Here is a 13,309-nt window from a genome sequence, read left to right as displayed (position 1 = left end):
AGCAAGATCCCCTACCGTGTAAGGTCATCCAAGCACGACAACAGACCAGCTAAAAAAAACATTTTTGCCTGGAAGCGTCTGTGGTCTCTCCTCTGGGATATGGGGTACACGGCCCAGATGCCCTCTCAGTGAGGGCTGACAGCAGACAGCCTTCCTTTCTCAGTCCCTCCAGGAACCATAAGCTGCACAGAGCCCTTGCCTCGGGCCAGACTGGTTGACACAGAGCAGGAAGGCCTGACCGTCTCACCGGTCAGGCAGGAGCAGGAGCGGACGGACAGGCCCTTGTCTGTCCTGAGGCCTTCATCAGAGCTCTCCCTCCCCTTGCTCCTGCTTGCTCCACCACCCTCCAGAGGGCTCACCCTTTAATAACTTCATGGCACACCAAACTCCCCACTTCCAGGAACTCAGCACATACTACTGAGTCCCACAGACACATTGACACACTTTCCACAACTTATTGATCCTCACGAGTATCACTTTCACATGAGCCAGAAGCAAAGCCACAGCCCCGGGTGACTGTCCTGACTGCAGCAACCCTGCTGAACGCAGACAACCAACCTACTTTTTTCCAAGCCCCCAAAGAGGAGTTTCACCTAGAAGGGACTTTTGCAATTATCACCCCTCCAAGGGCCTCACCAGGCCCACAGGAGCCATGGACTCCACCAGACTTCACTTCCACCATCAGAAATCCCCAGAATGAAGGCTGCGGCCACATCTAACCAGGAGAAGCAGTGCTTCAGGTGTGGACCAAGCAATCATCACCCTTCAGAGAGTCCTCTATCAGGCACCTCTTGCCACAGCTTCCCCTCTCAGGACAGGCCCACCCTTCCTCTCCACCTACCCCCCATCAGAAGCCCAAACTACTCACCACTCAGTCAGCCTGGCCCGCCCTGGCCTGGCTGCCCCCCGAGACTGAGGGAGAGAGCAGATCACACGAGGGCCACGTTACTCTGAGCTCTGCTGCACAAACACCCATCAACTGCAAGTGCTTTGGGGCTCAGAACCCTAATAACCCCCAGTGTTTCTGGGAGAATGAACTGGTGGCCTCACGAGGACGTTCCGCACCTCTCCCTGATGAGGCTCACATGAAAGGACCTCAACCCAGCCTGTCAACCCAGCCAAAGACATCTCCTGTCCTAGGACCTGGGGCAGAGTCCAGTGCTATGGGCCTCAATGGGCTCCCTTGGGCTGTGTCAGGCCCTGGAGTCACCTGAGGGTTCCCAAGGGAATCCCTGAGCAGGAGGAGGTGTGGTGGAGACTTTGTGCCTCCCTGAAGTCTCTTTTCTGTGGACTGGCACTTCTGTTCTACTCCTTCAGGTTCTGCTTGCAAGGTCTGCTCCCCAAGTGCCTGCCCTACCCCAAAATGTGGGTCTGGCTGTCTTGCTACAATAAAGCTGAAACCTGGGCAAGTTTTTGAACCCCTCTAAGCCTTAGCTCCAGTTGTAAACTGAACCACTCACCTGGCAAGGCTTAGCGAAAGTCAAACAAGCACTGCCCTACAAAGTCCCCAACAGAGGGCCTGGCCCCAAGTGCTCAGTGGACAGCAGCTGCCGTCAGCCATGAGGGGGAGGTGGAAAGAAGGTGGCATCGTCTGTTGTGCCAGTACCCACCCACAACTGCTCAGCTACAACCCCCCTCATATCAACTCCCTGGCATTAGAACACCCTCCCCTTGAAGGACCATAACCTCAAGCATCAAACCCCCTCCCTGGCTTGTTTGTCTGGCTCCCGGCTTCCTCTGTGGATGGAACCCTAGAGCCAGCAGCCAGGAAAGTCTTCTCAGGCCTTCCAAGTAAGGGGCTACAGCCAGGCCCCACCCTCGGTTCCCACAGGGTAAACTTCCTGCATTGTGACAAACTGCAGTCCACACACTCCCCGACACAGCAAGTACTATCAAAATGTCAAAAACGATCCTTACTCCATCTTTAGCCCATCATCCCCCAGGCTGGGAGAGCCAGAGCTCAGTCAGGACTCAGAGGCAGAGAGAAAGCAGGGACGAGGGCACCACCTATCTCCCTGAACCCGACGCCTCTGTTCACAGGCTCAGCGGTGCTTTGTTTCCGAGAAGGCCCAGCACGGAGCACTCACGCATGCCAGGTCTCCCTGATCAGATCTGTTCCTGGACATGCAAACGCCAGGGACCCCCACGGTGTCCACCTAATGCAAAATGAATCAGGCGGTTCTAACAAGTTCCTTAACACTCTGTGCTTCCTGGAGCCTCACACTTACAAAATGTAAACATGTGTCTCAAAGTAAAAAAGTGCTGCCAGCTATAAGGTCCTTCAAAGAAGAAACCATTTCTTCTTCTTCTGTGGGTCTCATGATCCTGGGAAACTGCCTTTTGCACTCAAGAGTTGCAACTCTGTTCAGTCACTAACCGCACAAGTTTCTCACACACACACACATATCCATCCACACACACACACCCCCCACACTACATAACCCTTCTCCAACACTACACAGCTCTAGGACACCTTTATTAATTCTGTGAAGAAAATCAATTTTGCACAAGGCTCTCCTAAGGCTGTGATTTGAATGAGAGAAGGACCCTAAGAAATTACCCTCCCTCTAAGGACGAGTGAGATCCTCTGGGGCCGAGGAGTCCAGGAAGGGCCGCCCCCCCAACACCTAAGACACCACTGAGACCAGTCATGGGTCTGCTCTCCCTGGCGCCTTACTCCTTCCACGAGCACTCTGGTGGCCCCTGCAGAGAACACGCCGAGTGTGTAAGATACACCACAGTTCTAATACCATTTTCCTGCCATCGGCATTCCTACAGTGTGTGGACAGTGCAAAGTCCTTCTGTTGCAAGTGATGAGAAATCATATTTTAAAATATTTTCAAACAAGTATTTCTATTTAGCAGCAACAGGCTGCTTCATAACCCCAAAGAGCCACGTGCCAGATACCGTTCTGTTGTGGGATATAAACACAGCTCACCAGGTGGCCCTTACCTTTAACAAGCAGCCTGTCCCTCACAGACACCCGCCGAGTGGAGTCAGAGGCTGTGGCTGACGCCCGGGACCCTTTGAGACCATCATCCCGCTTCAGCTTGCTTGCCAGCGTCAGCATCACTGCTGCCTTTTTCCTGAAAGGCCAAAGGCAGGTTAAGCACCCATCTCCAGACACTGAGACAATGATGTAAGGTGATTTTTAATTTTTTCCCATAATTCAGTTGTAGAAAAATGTAGCATGTAAGATAGATTAACAAGACTGCATTCCTCCATAATGAATTTGGGTAATCTCTATGCCTCTCTAAATCTAATTTTTTAAAGTATGAATGAAAAATTTAAAAGGAGAGCCAAGCATTTAACACTCACTGAGCAGTAGGCCCTGGGGTGTTAAGCTCATGTCTAGGGCAGCCTCCACTGACAGGTTCCACATGGGCCCAGCACTGTTCACTGCCCTCCCCTGCTGCGAGGACCGTGCCTCTGAGGGTGTGGCCCCAGTGTCTGGCCCATTGCAGACCGAGGGGAGCGTCCGCCCCTGGTGAGGAGGGAGCACCGCAATGCTTTCTTCCCTCCTTCCATAAGGGTGTGGCATTTTCACATTTGTGTACGTTGTGCTGTACTCACACTGGAAGGCAACAGCAACTTCATCAAGTTATAATTAATGCCCCAGACTACATCCTTTTCACTTGGCTGCTTCCAGCCCACTTGTGTTTCAGGTTCCCTCCCGGACAGCTCACTGGGAAGGACAATAAAAGCCAAGCATGGGGATGTACCTGACTACTTGGGAGGAAGGACTTAAGTGTCAGCAGTGTTTATAGACACAACTGTCCTCCAGCATCGCCTTGCTTATGTACACAAATTCCCGTTCCTGACGGGCCGCCTGACTCCTCCTGCACGCTTTACCAGTCGCAGAGGAATTCTGGAACTTCTGACTGAGGACAAAAATTGATCACCAGCTCAGTATTTTCATAATTTCCTTTGTTGTTTTAATATCATTTCCTTGCAATATCACTCTGATCATTTCCAAGAGAAAATGATCCAGAATTTCCAGATTAAAAATTTAAACCTATGTAAGGAAAGAACTTAGTTTGAGGCCAAGACCCTGAAAGCCAAACTATAAGAATAACTCTCTCCCTCCAAAAGTGGTATCTTTTGGAGAAGGATATGGCAACTCACTCCAGTATCCTTGCCCGGAAAATCTCATGGACACAGGAGCCTAGTAGGCTGCAGTCCATGGGGTCACAAAGAGTCGGGCATGACTGAGCGACTAACACTTAAGTAATATCTTGAGCCAGTTTAATCCAGTCCCTCACTTTTCACATCATCATCTGTGTATCTCCCCACCCCACAAAGACTGTAAGATTTTCTATTATCAACACAATATATTGAATACGCTCTTCTGAATTACACAGGACCTATCACTCACCTAATCCCTTTAGAAACTACTGGTCTCAATGCTTCAAGAGACAGTTCTATTACACATCAGCACTCATGAGCTCCTAGAATATCAGCTCTGGGAAGGATCCCTTCCCCTCACTCCCACTTTTTCATGGATGTGGATTCTGGAACAGCTGGGGCCTGGGATCTGAATCGTGTGGGGCCACTCAGATTCTAGAAGAGGTCACCATAGAAACACTGGTTTCCCCCGAGTAGATGACGGGAATGTTTCTATCCTGAAGGTGGTGATGGTTCCAGAGCTATACACACACATCAAGACTGATCAAATCATATGATTTAAACACGTACAGTGTAGTGGAATTCCATTGTACCTCGATAAAATTGGTCAAAATGTGATACCAAGCCATCACTAGTTTCCTTATTCCCACTATACCATGCCGTCTCCTCAGGTGGACCTACAGAGAGGATATAACCGTTTAACTCACATCTCAGCTTCACCCAGGGTGGGGGACTATCACTTCAGCTTACAAAGCAATCTCACGAGGGAGGGCTGGGGTGGCGTCAGGAATATCTGTGGGCTCTAGCCCACAAGCTACCAGGGACAGCAGCACCATCTACAGCCTGGGGCTCCTGGTCAACCCCCACCTCCCCCAGGCCCACTCCAGGGAGCCTGTCATTACTCCCTCAAGCAGATCTGGATCCCAAAGCAGTGTCAGCCTCCTGACCAAACCGACTGCCAGGCACCCAGACTTGAGGACATCAGTCTTGCCACATTGACAGGGCGGCCTGATGATGCGCCAAGATCTCTGTCTATCACAAAGTCCACTTGGTTTTTAAACTCTAGCTGACCTTGGTAACACAAACATGGCAAACAATAAAAGCACAGCCTGTGTAAACAGAGTTCGGTGGGCAGTACCCTAGGAAAGTCATAATAAAGAGCCCAGTGGAAGAGTGGGTCCCAGGGCACACGACTGGCCCACACCCAGCTCCCTGCAGACCTGCACTGAAGGGGCTGCTCAGAGCATCCGGCAGGACCGACTGACACACAAAAGGCTCACACCAAGATGTTTCTGTGTCGCTCAGCCTATGGACTCTGCTTAATCATCTCACACTCCTACCCCCACACTAAATTCTTCTCTGTGGGCAGAGTATGCCCCATACGCAATTCCATTTAGAGTCAGATTCCTGGTTTTCGATATTCAACAAGTTTGTGACCCTTAATAAAAGACAGTGGGCTCTGATTAAGCAAGATATAAAAACTGTGATGTCCTGTTTTTCCATAGAAGACAAAACATATTCTGAACATTCTAAGAAATCTAATTATATAATGAACACCTATTTCTCCATCATCTGCATCATTTTCATATAACACTTTAGGGATAAACCAAAGGTCTAATTTGGGCATGTTCCATAGCTGTTAATTTAACTCTGTGCAAAGAGATATGAATGAAAATAAATTATTCAAGCTGTCAGGTTAACTGAACACCTGTGGTTTGCTTCAGAATTCTCTTTTCCTTTGTCAATATGCTTCACCCTTTGAAGACCTGGTTTAAAACTAAAATTTCCCTTTTACAAAAAATTACACTTTGACCATGGCAGCATTTTCAGTAACAAATCAATTACACCGAATAGCACACTCAGTCTCTAAATTCCTTAAGTTGTAACTGGCCCATTTAAGTTCTTCCTCTGGGTAGGACTTTATTGCAACTGTTCAAAGATTTTTATGTGCTACTTACTGTGATTTAGTTGCTAAGTTGTATTTGACTCTTTAGCAACCCCAGGGACTGTACCGGTCAGGCTCCTCTGTCCATGGGCCTTCTCAAGGCAAGAATACTGCAGTGGGTTGCCATTTCCTTCTCCAGGGGATCCGCCCAACCCAGGGATCGAACCTGAGTGTCCTGCATTGCGGGCATTGTCTTTACCACTGAGCCACCAGGGAAGCCCCTGTGCTGTTTACTAGGCTCACCATCAAGAAGTATTTACTCAGCGTTCTGGCCTGCAGTGGCAAAATCAGGCCAGGCCACCTGTACAGCAGGGGCCAGTCAGCTCCTGGGGTGGGGTACTCCTTAGCTAGAATTCTTCCTGCCTTGGCAGAGTCCCAATCTGAGTGTAAAAGATGGAACTGCATGTCACTAGGGGTCAACCAACTCCACAATCAAAAAGGGACCCAGATCAGGACATAAAAAGGTCCACACTGCATCGTCCTCCTTTGGAAGGCCAGGGCCCAAGGAACCCACCCACCTGGCTTAGTGGTTGGCTGCCTGATAACCTTTGGAGCCCAACCCTTTTATCTGGAGCAATAAAACGGCCTCCCCCTGCCCTGCCTACTACCCGAGGGGCAGTTTGTCCAGGTGGAGGTCCTCAAGCCCCGTACCAGTTAACCTGCTGGTGATTCTTGGAACATCTCCCCCACATGGGCCCTTCCCCTGCCTCATCCCCTTACCGGCCTGGAACCCTCCGTACAAGGTAGATGGGCCTCCTCCCTGTTCCTCAGCGACACCTCGCTCATTTCTGGAAGCTTCTGCTCAATCTGACATCCCGGTCTGGATGCCCTGCCTCCCCTCACCACCTCATCCCGCTTCTTCCTTCGGATAACCGATGACTATGCAGCAGATTCCTGCACCTCCTCCAAGAAGCCTTCTCCCGCCACTCCGAAACCGTCCCGACCCGACTCGGGAGCTGGGGAGGAGGGCAGAGGGGCGGGCCCGATCCCGCGTATGACAGATGAGGGAACCGAGACCCGGGGAGGGGAGGGCCACACCCAAGACTCCACAGCAGCCGGGACTCAGCGGCCTTAGGGATGGGTCCAAGATATCCTCCCCTCATCCTCTGCCCCGGGAAGACCCTCCAAACCGGCCACAGTCGCCCCCAGTGGGAAGCCGCAGGCACGCCGGCGAGGCGGGCGCCCTGCTACTCCGCACCCTCAGGGGCGCCCCCCAACTCCCTGGCCTAGCCCGATTCCCCCCGACGTCGGGAGTCCGGCTGCCCGCGTCCGAGTCCCGCCGCCTCCAGCTACTTTGGACCGGTGACCTTGAGCCCGCTGGGCGCTGCGTTTCCTCGCGGACAATGAGGCTCGCAGCTTCCCCCCCGAGACGGCGGGCGAGAGAGGGGGGCCGCGGCGTGCCCCCAAATCCCGGGCTCGGGCAGGCTTGTCCGTGGAGCCCCGAGGCCGCCAGCGCCGCGGCCCCGCACTCCCCAGCCCGCGCCCCGCGGCGCCCGCCGGCCCTCCAGCCCCCGACAGCGCCCGGCCGGGAGGAGAGCAGAGGCGCGGCCTGAGGCGGCCCCGCGGCCGCCCGCCCGCCGGGTGCACCGGCGCCGAGGGAGCCAAGCCACCCTCCTGCGGCCGCCGGCCGCCCGCCGCAGGGCCGCGCTCTTCTCACCTGGGCACCCCGAGACAGGCGAGGCGGGCCCGGCGCCCAACACCATGCCCCAGCCGGCCGGTGGCAGCGAGACGCGGCCCCTCACAGCCAGCACCGGCTCCGGTCGGCGGGACCGGAAGTGGCGGGGCGGGGACTCGGCCGCTCTCGCCCGAGGCGGCGGCGGCGACAGCGGCGACTGCAGCGGGCGCTTTAAAAAAAAAATTCAAAGGCCTGAAGAACTTTATTTGGAGCCTGGCACACGAACAGCAGTGTGCCCTGCGGCCGATGGGGCCTCGCTCATTGGCTGCGGGGCGGGCACTGATTTTGCGGCCCTCGCTGATTGGCCAGTGGCGACAGGGGGGCGGGTCGCCCAGTCAGTTCCCGAGCCTGCGCGCCAGAGCTCCTGGGACCCAGAGCTGTGTTCCTGCCACCATTCATTTGGTCCCGTGCTGGGTCTGGGCCTGCGGCTCCGGATCTTCACGCGGCGTGGTCCGCGGGGGCGGCCAGGCTGATGCTGACTCCTCGGTGGATGAGGCGCCCGCTGTACGCCCATCAGCGTGCTCAGAATGCAGAGGAGCGGCCCAAAGCCCGTCGGGAGTGACCCGGGGCGCGGCTGTCTCAGACCTGCAGCTTCCAAACTCCCCGGTGTGCTCCTGGGGCCCGCAGTAGAATCGGTGGGCCCTTTGCTGTTGCCCTACGTTTTTTATTCCTTCTTTCATCGCTTCATTTCAGTTCAGTTCAGTTCAGTCACTCAGTCGTGTCCGACTCTGCGACCCCATGAATCGCAGCATGCCAGGCCTCCCTGTCCATCACCAACTCCCGGAGTTCACTCAGACTCACGTCCATCGAGTCAGTGATGCCATCCAGCCATCTATCTCATCCTCTGTCGTCCCCTTCTCCTGCCCCCAATCCCTCCCAGCATCAGAGTCTTTTCCAATAAGTCAACTCTTCGCATGAGGTGGCCAAAGTACTGGAGTTTCAGCTTTAGCATCATTCCAAAGAAATCCCAGGGCTGATCTTCAGAATGGACTGGTTGGATCTCCTTGCAGTCCAAGGGACTCTCAAGAGTCTTCTCCAACACCACAGTTCAAAAACATCAATTCTTCGGTGCTCAGCTTTCTTCACAGTCCAACTCTCACATCCATACATGACCACTTCACTAGACGGACATTTGTTGGCAAAGTAATGTCTCTGCTTTTGAATATGCTATCTAGGTTGGTCATAACTTTCCTTCCAAGGAGTAAGCGTCTTTTAATTTCATGGCTGCAGTCAGCATCTGCAGTGATTTTGGAGCCCAAAAAGATAAAGTCTGACTCTGTTTCCACTGTTTCCCCATCTATTTCCCATGAAGTGATGGGACCAGATGCCATGATCTTAGTTTTCTGAATGTTGAGCTTTAAGCCAACTTTTTCACTGTCCTCTTTCACTTTCATCAAGAGGCTTTTTAGTTCCTCCTCACTTTCTGCTATAAGGGTGGTGTCATCTGCATATCTGAGGTTATTGATATTTCTCCCAGCAATCTTGATTCCAGTTTGTGCTTCTTCCAGCCCAGCGTTTCTCATGATGTACTCTGCATAGAAGTTAAATAAGCAGGGTGACAACATACAGCCTTGATGTACTCCTTTTCCTATTTGGAACCAGTCTGTTGTTCCATGTCCAGTTCTAACTGCTGCTTCCTGACCTGCATATAGGTTTCTCAAAAGGCAGGTCAGGTGGTCTGGTATTTCATCACTTACTCTTTTTTAAAGTACTTACTTAAAAAAATCTGTTTCAAATTGTTCTAATTTCTAGCTTCTTCATTTCAGTCGCTCCGTCGTGTCCGACTCTTTGCGACCCCCATGGACGGCAGCACGCCAGGCCACCCTGTCCATCACCAACTCCCAAAGCTTACTCAAACTCATGTCCATCGAGTCGGTGATGCCATCCAACCATCTCATCCTCTGTCGTCCCCTTCTCCTCCTGCCCTCAATCTTTTCCAGCATCAGGGTCTTTTCCAATGAGTCAGTTCTTCGCATCAGGTGGCCAAAGTATCGGAGCTTCAGCTTCAGCATCAGTCCTTCCCATGAATATTCAGGACTGATTTTCTTAGGATTGACTGGTTGGATCTCCTTGCAGTACAAGGGACTCTCAAGCTTCTTGAGTACACACTATTTTCCTGTCCCTTTGAGTCCTGGTGTAGTTGGTAACAGGCACTGTGATGGGGGTTATGCAGGGCTCCTGGAGGAGTGAGCCATCTGAGAGAAGAGGTTCACCTCGTGGACAGGGAATAAACGGCCAAGAAGTTAGAATTTTATTTTCAGAAGCCCCATTGAGAGGCGTTAGAGGGTGGTGTGACAAGATCAAGTTTCCTTTCTAAAAGAGGCTTCTGGTTCTGAGAGCTGGTGGAAGAGGGGACAGGCAAAGAGGAAACCTGGGTCAGCAAGACCAAAGAAAAAAATTCATGGTGTTACTTCTGTTTGGGGACAGTTTCCTCCTTCTTTACCCTAATTTTTTTTTTTTTTTTTTGAGCTTAGACATCACTTTCTCAGAGAGGGCTGAAAGCTGGGGAGGTGCAAGCGCCCCTCTGTGACTTTGCTGAAGCTCTGAGCTTCCTTGTTCCTGGTGGGCAGGGCCAGTGCCTGTTTCCATCAGCTCCTTTTCTGTTTCCCATCGTCTGACCCTCCTCCCCTGTCCTGACGTGTAACAGGTACCAGATAAATACTACCCGAGGTTGTTGCAGGAGTCCTGGAGAGAGAAGATAAGGCCTTGAAGCAAGGCAGCAAGTGAAGGTGCTGTGGGCTGGCCTGGGTACTTGTCTTGCTGAGGAGCACTCTACAGGACGGCCTGAGCACACACAGGCCCATGGTGGCCACACCTCACCAATGCAGATAAATGAAGCCATTCCTAACTCCATTTCATGAGGCTGCCTCATGCCTTCATCTGAGCCTTATTTAGGGACTTGGTTGATTCCTATAATCTTCACAACAAGCTAATGAAACAGGTGTTTTATTATCTCTGCTTTGTAGATGAGAAAACCAAGGCACAGACGTCATCTACCTGCCAAGGTGCAGCTGGGGGTCTGCCCTCAACCCGTACACCATGTCCCTTAGGTGGCAGGTGCTGCCATCGGCCAAGAGAAGGGCAACGCTGGCCCTCCTGCTTCCTAGAGAAGCAATTGGTTTTCATCCACAATCCCTTCAGAACCAAACTTTCACTAACTTAAGTACAAAAGACTTAGAAGACAAGATATACATGTGGAATCAATCTGAGGAGGAAACTGGGGGCCTGGCTTCTAGCTCTTCGTGGCTCTGAGTCTTGGCCTCTGGGGACTGGCCTTGTCCTACCAGATGCTTCTGTGTAGCTGGGGCCTGGCCTCAGATACCTCTTTACAATCCAGGCCATGGAGGGGCAGTCGCTTCCCTCCCGGCCTCCCGCGTGTGCATGCGTGTGTGCATGCCGGTGTGTGCTCATGCCCATGTATGTGTGTGCATGTGGGCACGCATGTGTGCATGCCCGTGTGTACGTGCATGTGTGTGCAATTGCCTGTGTGTGCTCATGCCCATGTATGTATGTGCATGTGGGCATGCGTGTGTGCATGTGGGCACGCCTGTGTGCATGTGGGCACACATGTACGCATGCCCATGTGTACGTGCATGTGTGTGCAATTGCCTGTGTGTGCACATGCCCATGCACCTATATGTAAAGGCAGAAGGGGTAGAGGACCAGTTGTGAGCCTCTAGTAGGGGAGAACCTTTGTATTCTCTTACAAGTCAATCATCGAAGGGATATTGCCTATAAATTTAAATGATACATAATGGCCCATCCTTGGGAACCCTCTGTTCCCAGGGAATGAGCATTAACCTAAAAGTCATTTGTTTAGCTTACAGGAACCATCCTGACCAGGCTCACAAGTGAATGACTACAGGAAGGAAGAAATTAATACGTCCCCTCCAGAGGCTGATGGGGACCACGAAGTGTTTGACTTTACCCCCCTCCACTTTTAGTATAAAAGAAGTCTGAATTCTAACTTGGGTGGGATGGTTCTTGGGGACTCTGGTCCACCATATTCTTGGTCTGCTGGCTTTCTGAATAAAGTCACTATTCCTTGCCCCAGCAACTCCTCTCTTGATTTATTGGCCTGTCATGCAGCAGGCAGCATGAGCTTGGACTCGGAAACAAGCCTCTGAGAATAGCAGGGTGCCCAGGGATGAGCAGATGGACACAGTTCTTTGGGTGTCCTTCCCACCTCCTTCATCCCTACCCTGAGAAGCTCAGCCCAGGGTTCCTGGCTGAAGCATGGAAGGGGAGACATCCCTTATCTTTTCAGCCATCCTGGACTCTGGACACAACTGTACAGGCTGCCCCAGAAGCTGTCCTGGCCGGTCTGGGACTCACTTCCCTGGTGACATGGTACCACCAAGGTCTGGGCTCACCAGGGCTCTGGACTCTCTTCAGCCTGGGGCATCCTGTAAACTGGTTAATATCACCTGGGACAAGGGCCTGGGTGCCTGTTGGGTTAAGGCCAGGCCTCCTGGGCAGGATAAGCCTGGGGGAGCCCTAAAGGGGTTGCTTTCCTTAGCCATTCACTCTCTCTTCCCTCCCACACACTCTGTGGATGGAGCAGAGCTCTCTCATGCCCGCAGCATCCCATCAGGGTAGACATTCCTGGCTCTTGGCTTCACTGGAGGATTGCTCTGCCCACCCTGTTCTGTGGACTCCAAGCCCTTGCCAGGGCAGGACCTCAGCGATGTTCCCAATCCAGCCCCTTGTGTGGACTGGGACACAGCCCTGGCAACACTGGGATGCTGAGGAGACGTGGGTGGAAGGGTCTGCCCCAGCCCTCAGCTGGTATCTGCTCCAACCTGTTTCGTGGTTATTCCAGGGTGCGCATCGTTTCCTCCAAGCAGGCCCGTCCTCCTAGGAAGCAAGATTCAGGGCACTAATGAGCAGGCCTGGACACACACAGGCCCGTGTCCCTACAGGGTCTCCTGAAATCTATCTCAGTAAGTCAAGAACTGTGTGATGGGCTTCCCTACTGCCTCAGTGGGTGAGAATCTGCCTGCCAATGCAGGGGACCTAAGTTTAATCCCTGGTCCAGGACGATCCCACATGCCGCGGAGCAATTAAGTCCATGTGCCCCAACTACTGAGCCCACGTGGTGCAACCACTGAACCTGCACGCCTTAGAGCCTGTGCTCCGCAAGGAGAGAAGCCATCGTAATGAGGAGCCAGTGCCCCTCGCCGGAGTCTCTGCCCGCTGGCCGCACACAGGAAAAACCCCACACAGCAACAGAGACCTAGCGCACCCAGTAAATACATAAGTTAATTAAGTTAAAAAGGAAAAGAACTGTCCAGGGAGCATCTGTCAAGTGCTGACTGCCGGAAGGAGACAGAATGTTTAAAGCGCAGACCCTGTCCTCCAAAACCATGAGCTCCGTGGAGAACTAGTCCTGGTAAATCCACTGCAGGATGGGGGGATACACCTGTGACTCAAGATTGCCCACACACAGGAGGTCAGAGTCTCTGCAGTCTCCCTTGAGAGACTGCTGGGGGAAGGATGAAGGAAAGGCAGCGATGCTGACCACGGCCCTGGCCTTAGAGTCCAACTGGGGAGGCTGAGAACAA

General features: G+C 52.7%; 1 protein-coding gene across 1 annotated transcript in view; it reads right to left on the bottom strand.

Moving 5' to 3' along the window:
- Positions 1-7,838, bottom strand: part of UBE2F (ubiquitin conjugating enzyme E2 F (putative)) — a 45,775-nt gene extending 37,937 nt beyond the window's left edge. The window contains exons 1-2 of the mRNA XM_052636756.1: positions 7,728-7,838; positions 2,953-3,086 (exon numbers count right to left, since the gene is read on the bottom strand). Of these exons, the coding sequence (XP_052492716.1) occupies positions 2,953-3,070 (118 nt within the window). The 5' untranslated portion in view covers positions 3,071-3,086; positions 7,728-7,838. The remainder of the gene's footprint in view (positions 1-2,952; positions 3,087-7,727) is intronic.
- Between the last annotated feature and the right edge of the window lie 5,471 nt (positions 7,839-13,309).

The sequence above is a fragment of the Budorcas taxicolor genome, chromosome 3 (genome assembly GCF_023091745.1).
Source record: "Budorcas taxicolor isolate Tak-1 chromosome 3, Takin1.1, whole genome shotgun sequence".
In the NCBI taxonomy this organism is placed as follows: Eukaryota; Metazoa; Chordata; class Mammalia; order Artiodactyla; family Bovidae; genus Budorcas; species Budorcas taxicolor.
Note: the sequence above shows the minus strand (reverse complement) of the source record. Positions and strands in the feature narration are given on the sequence as shown.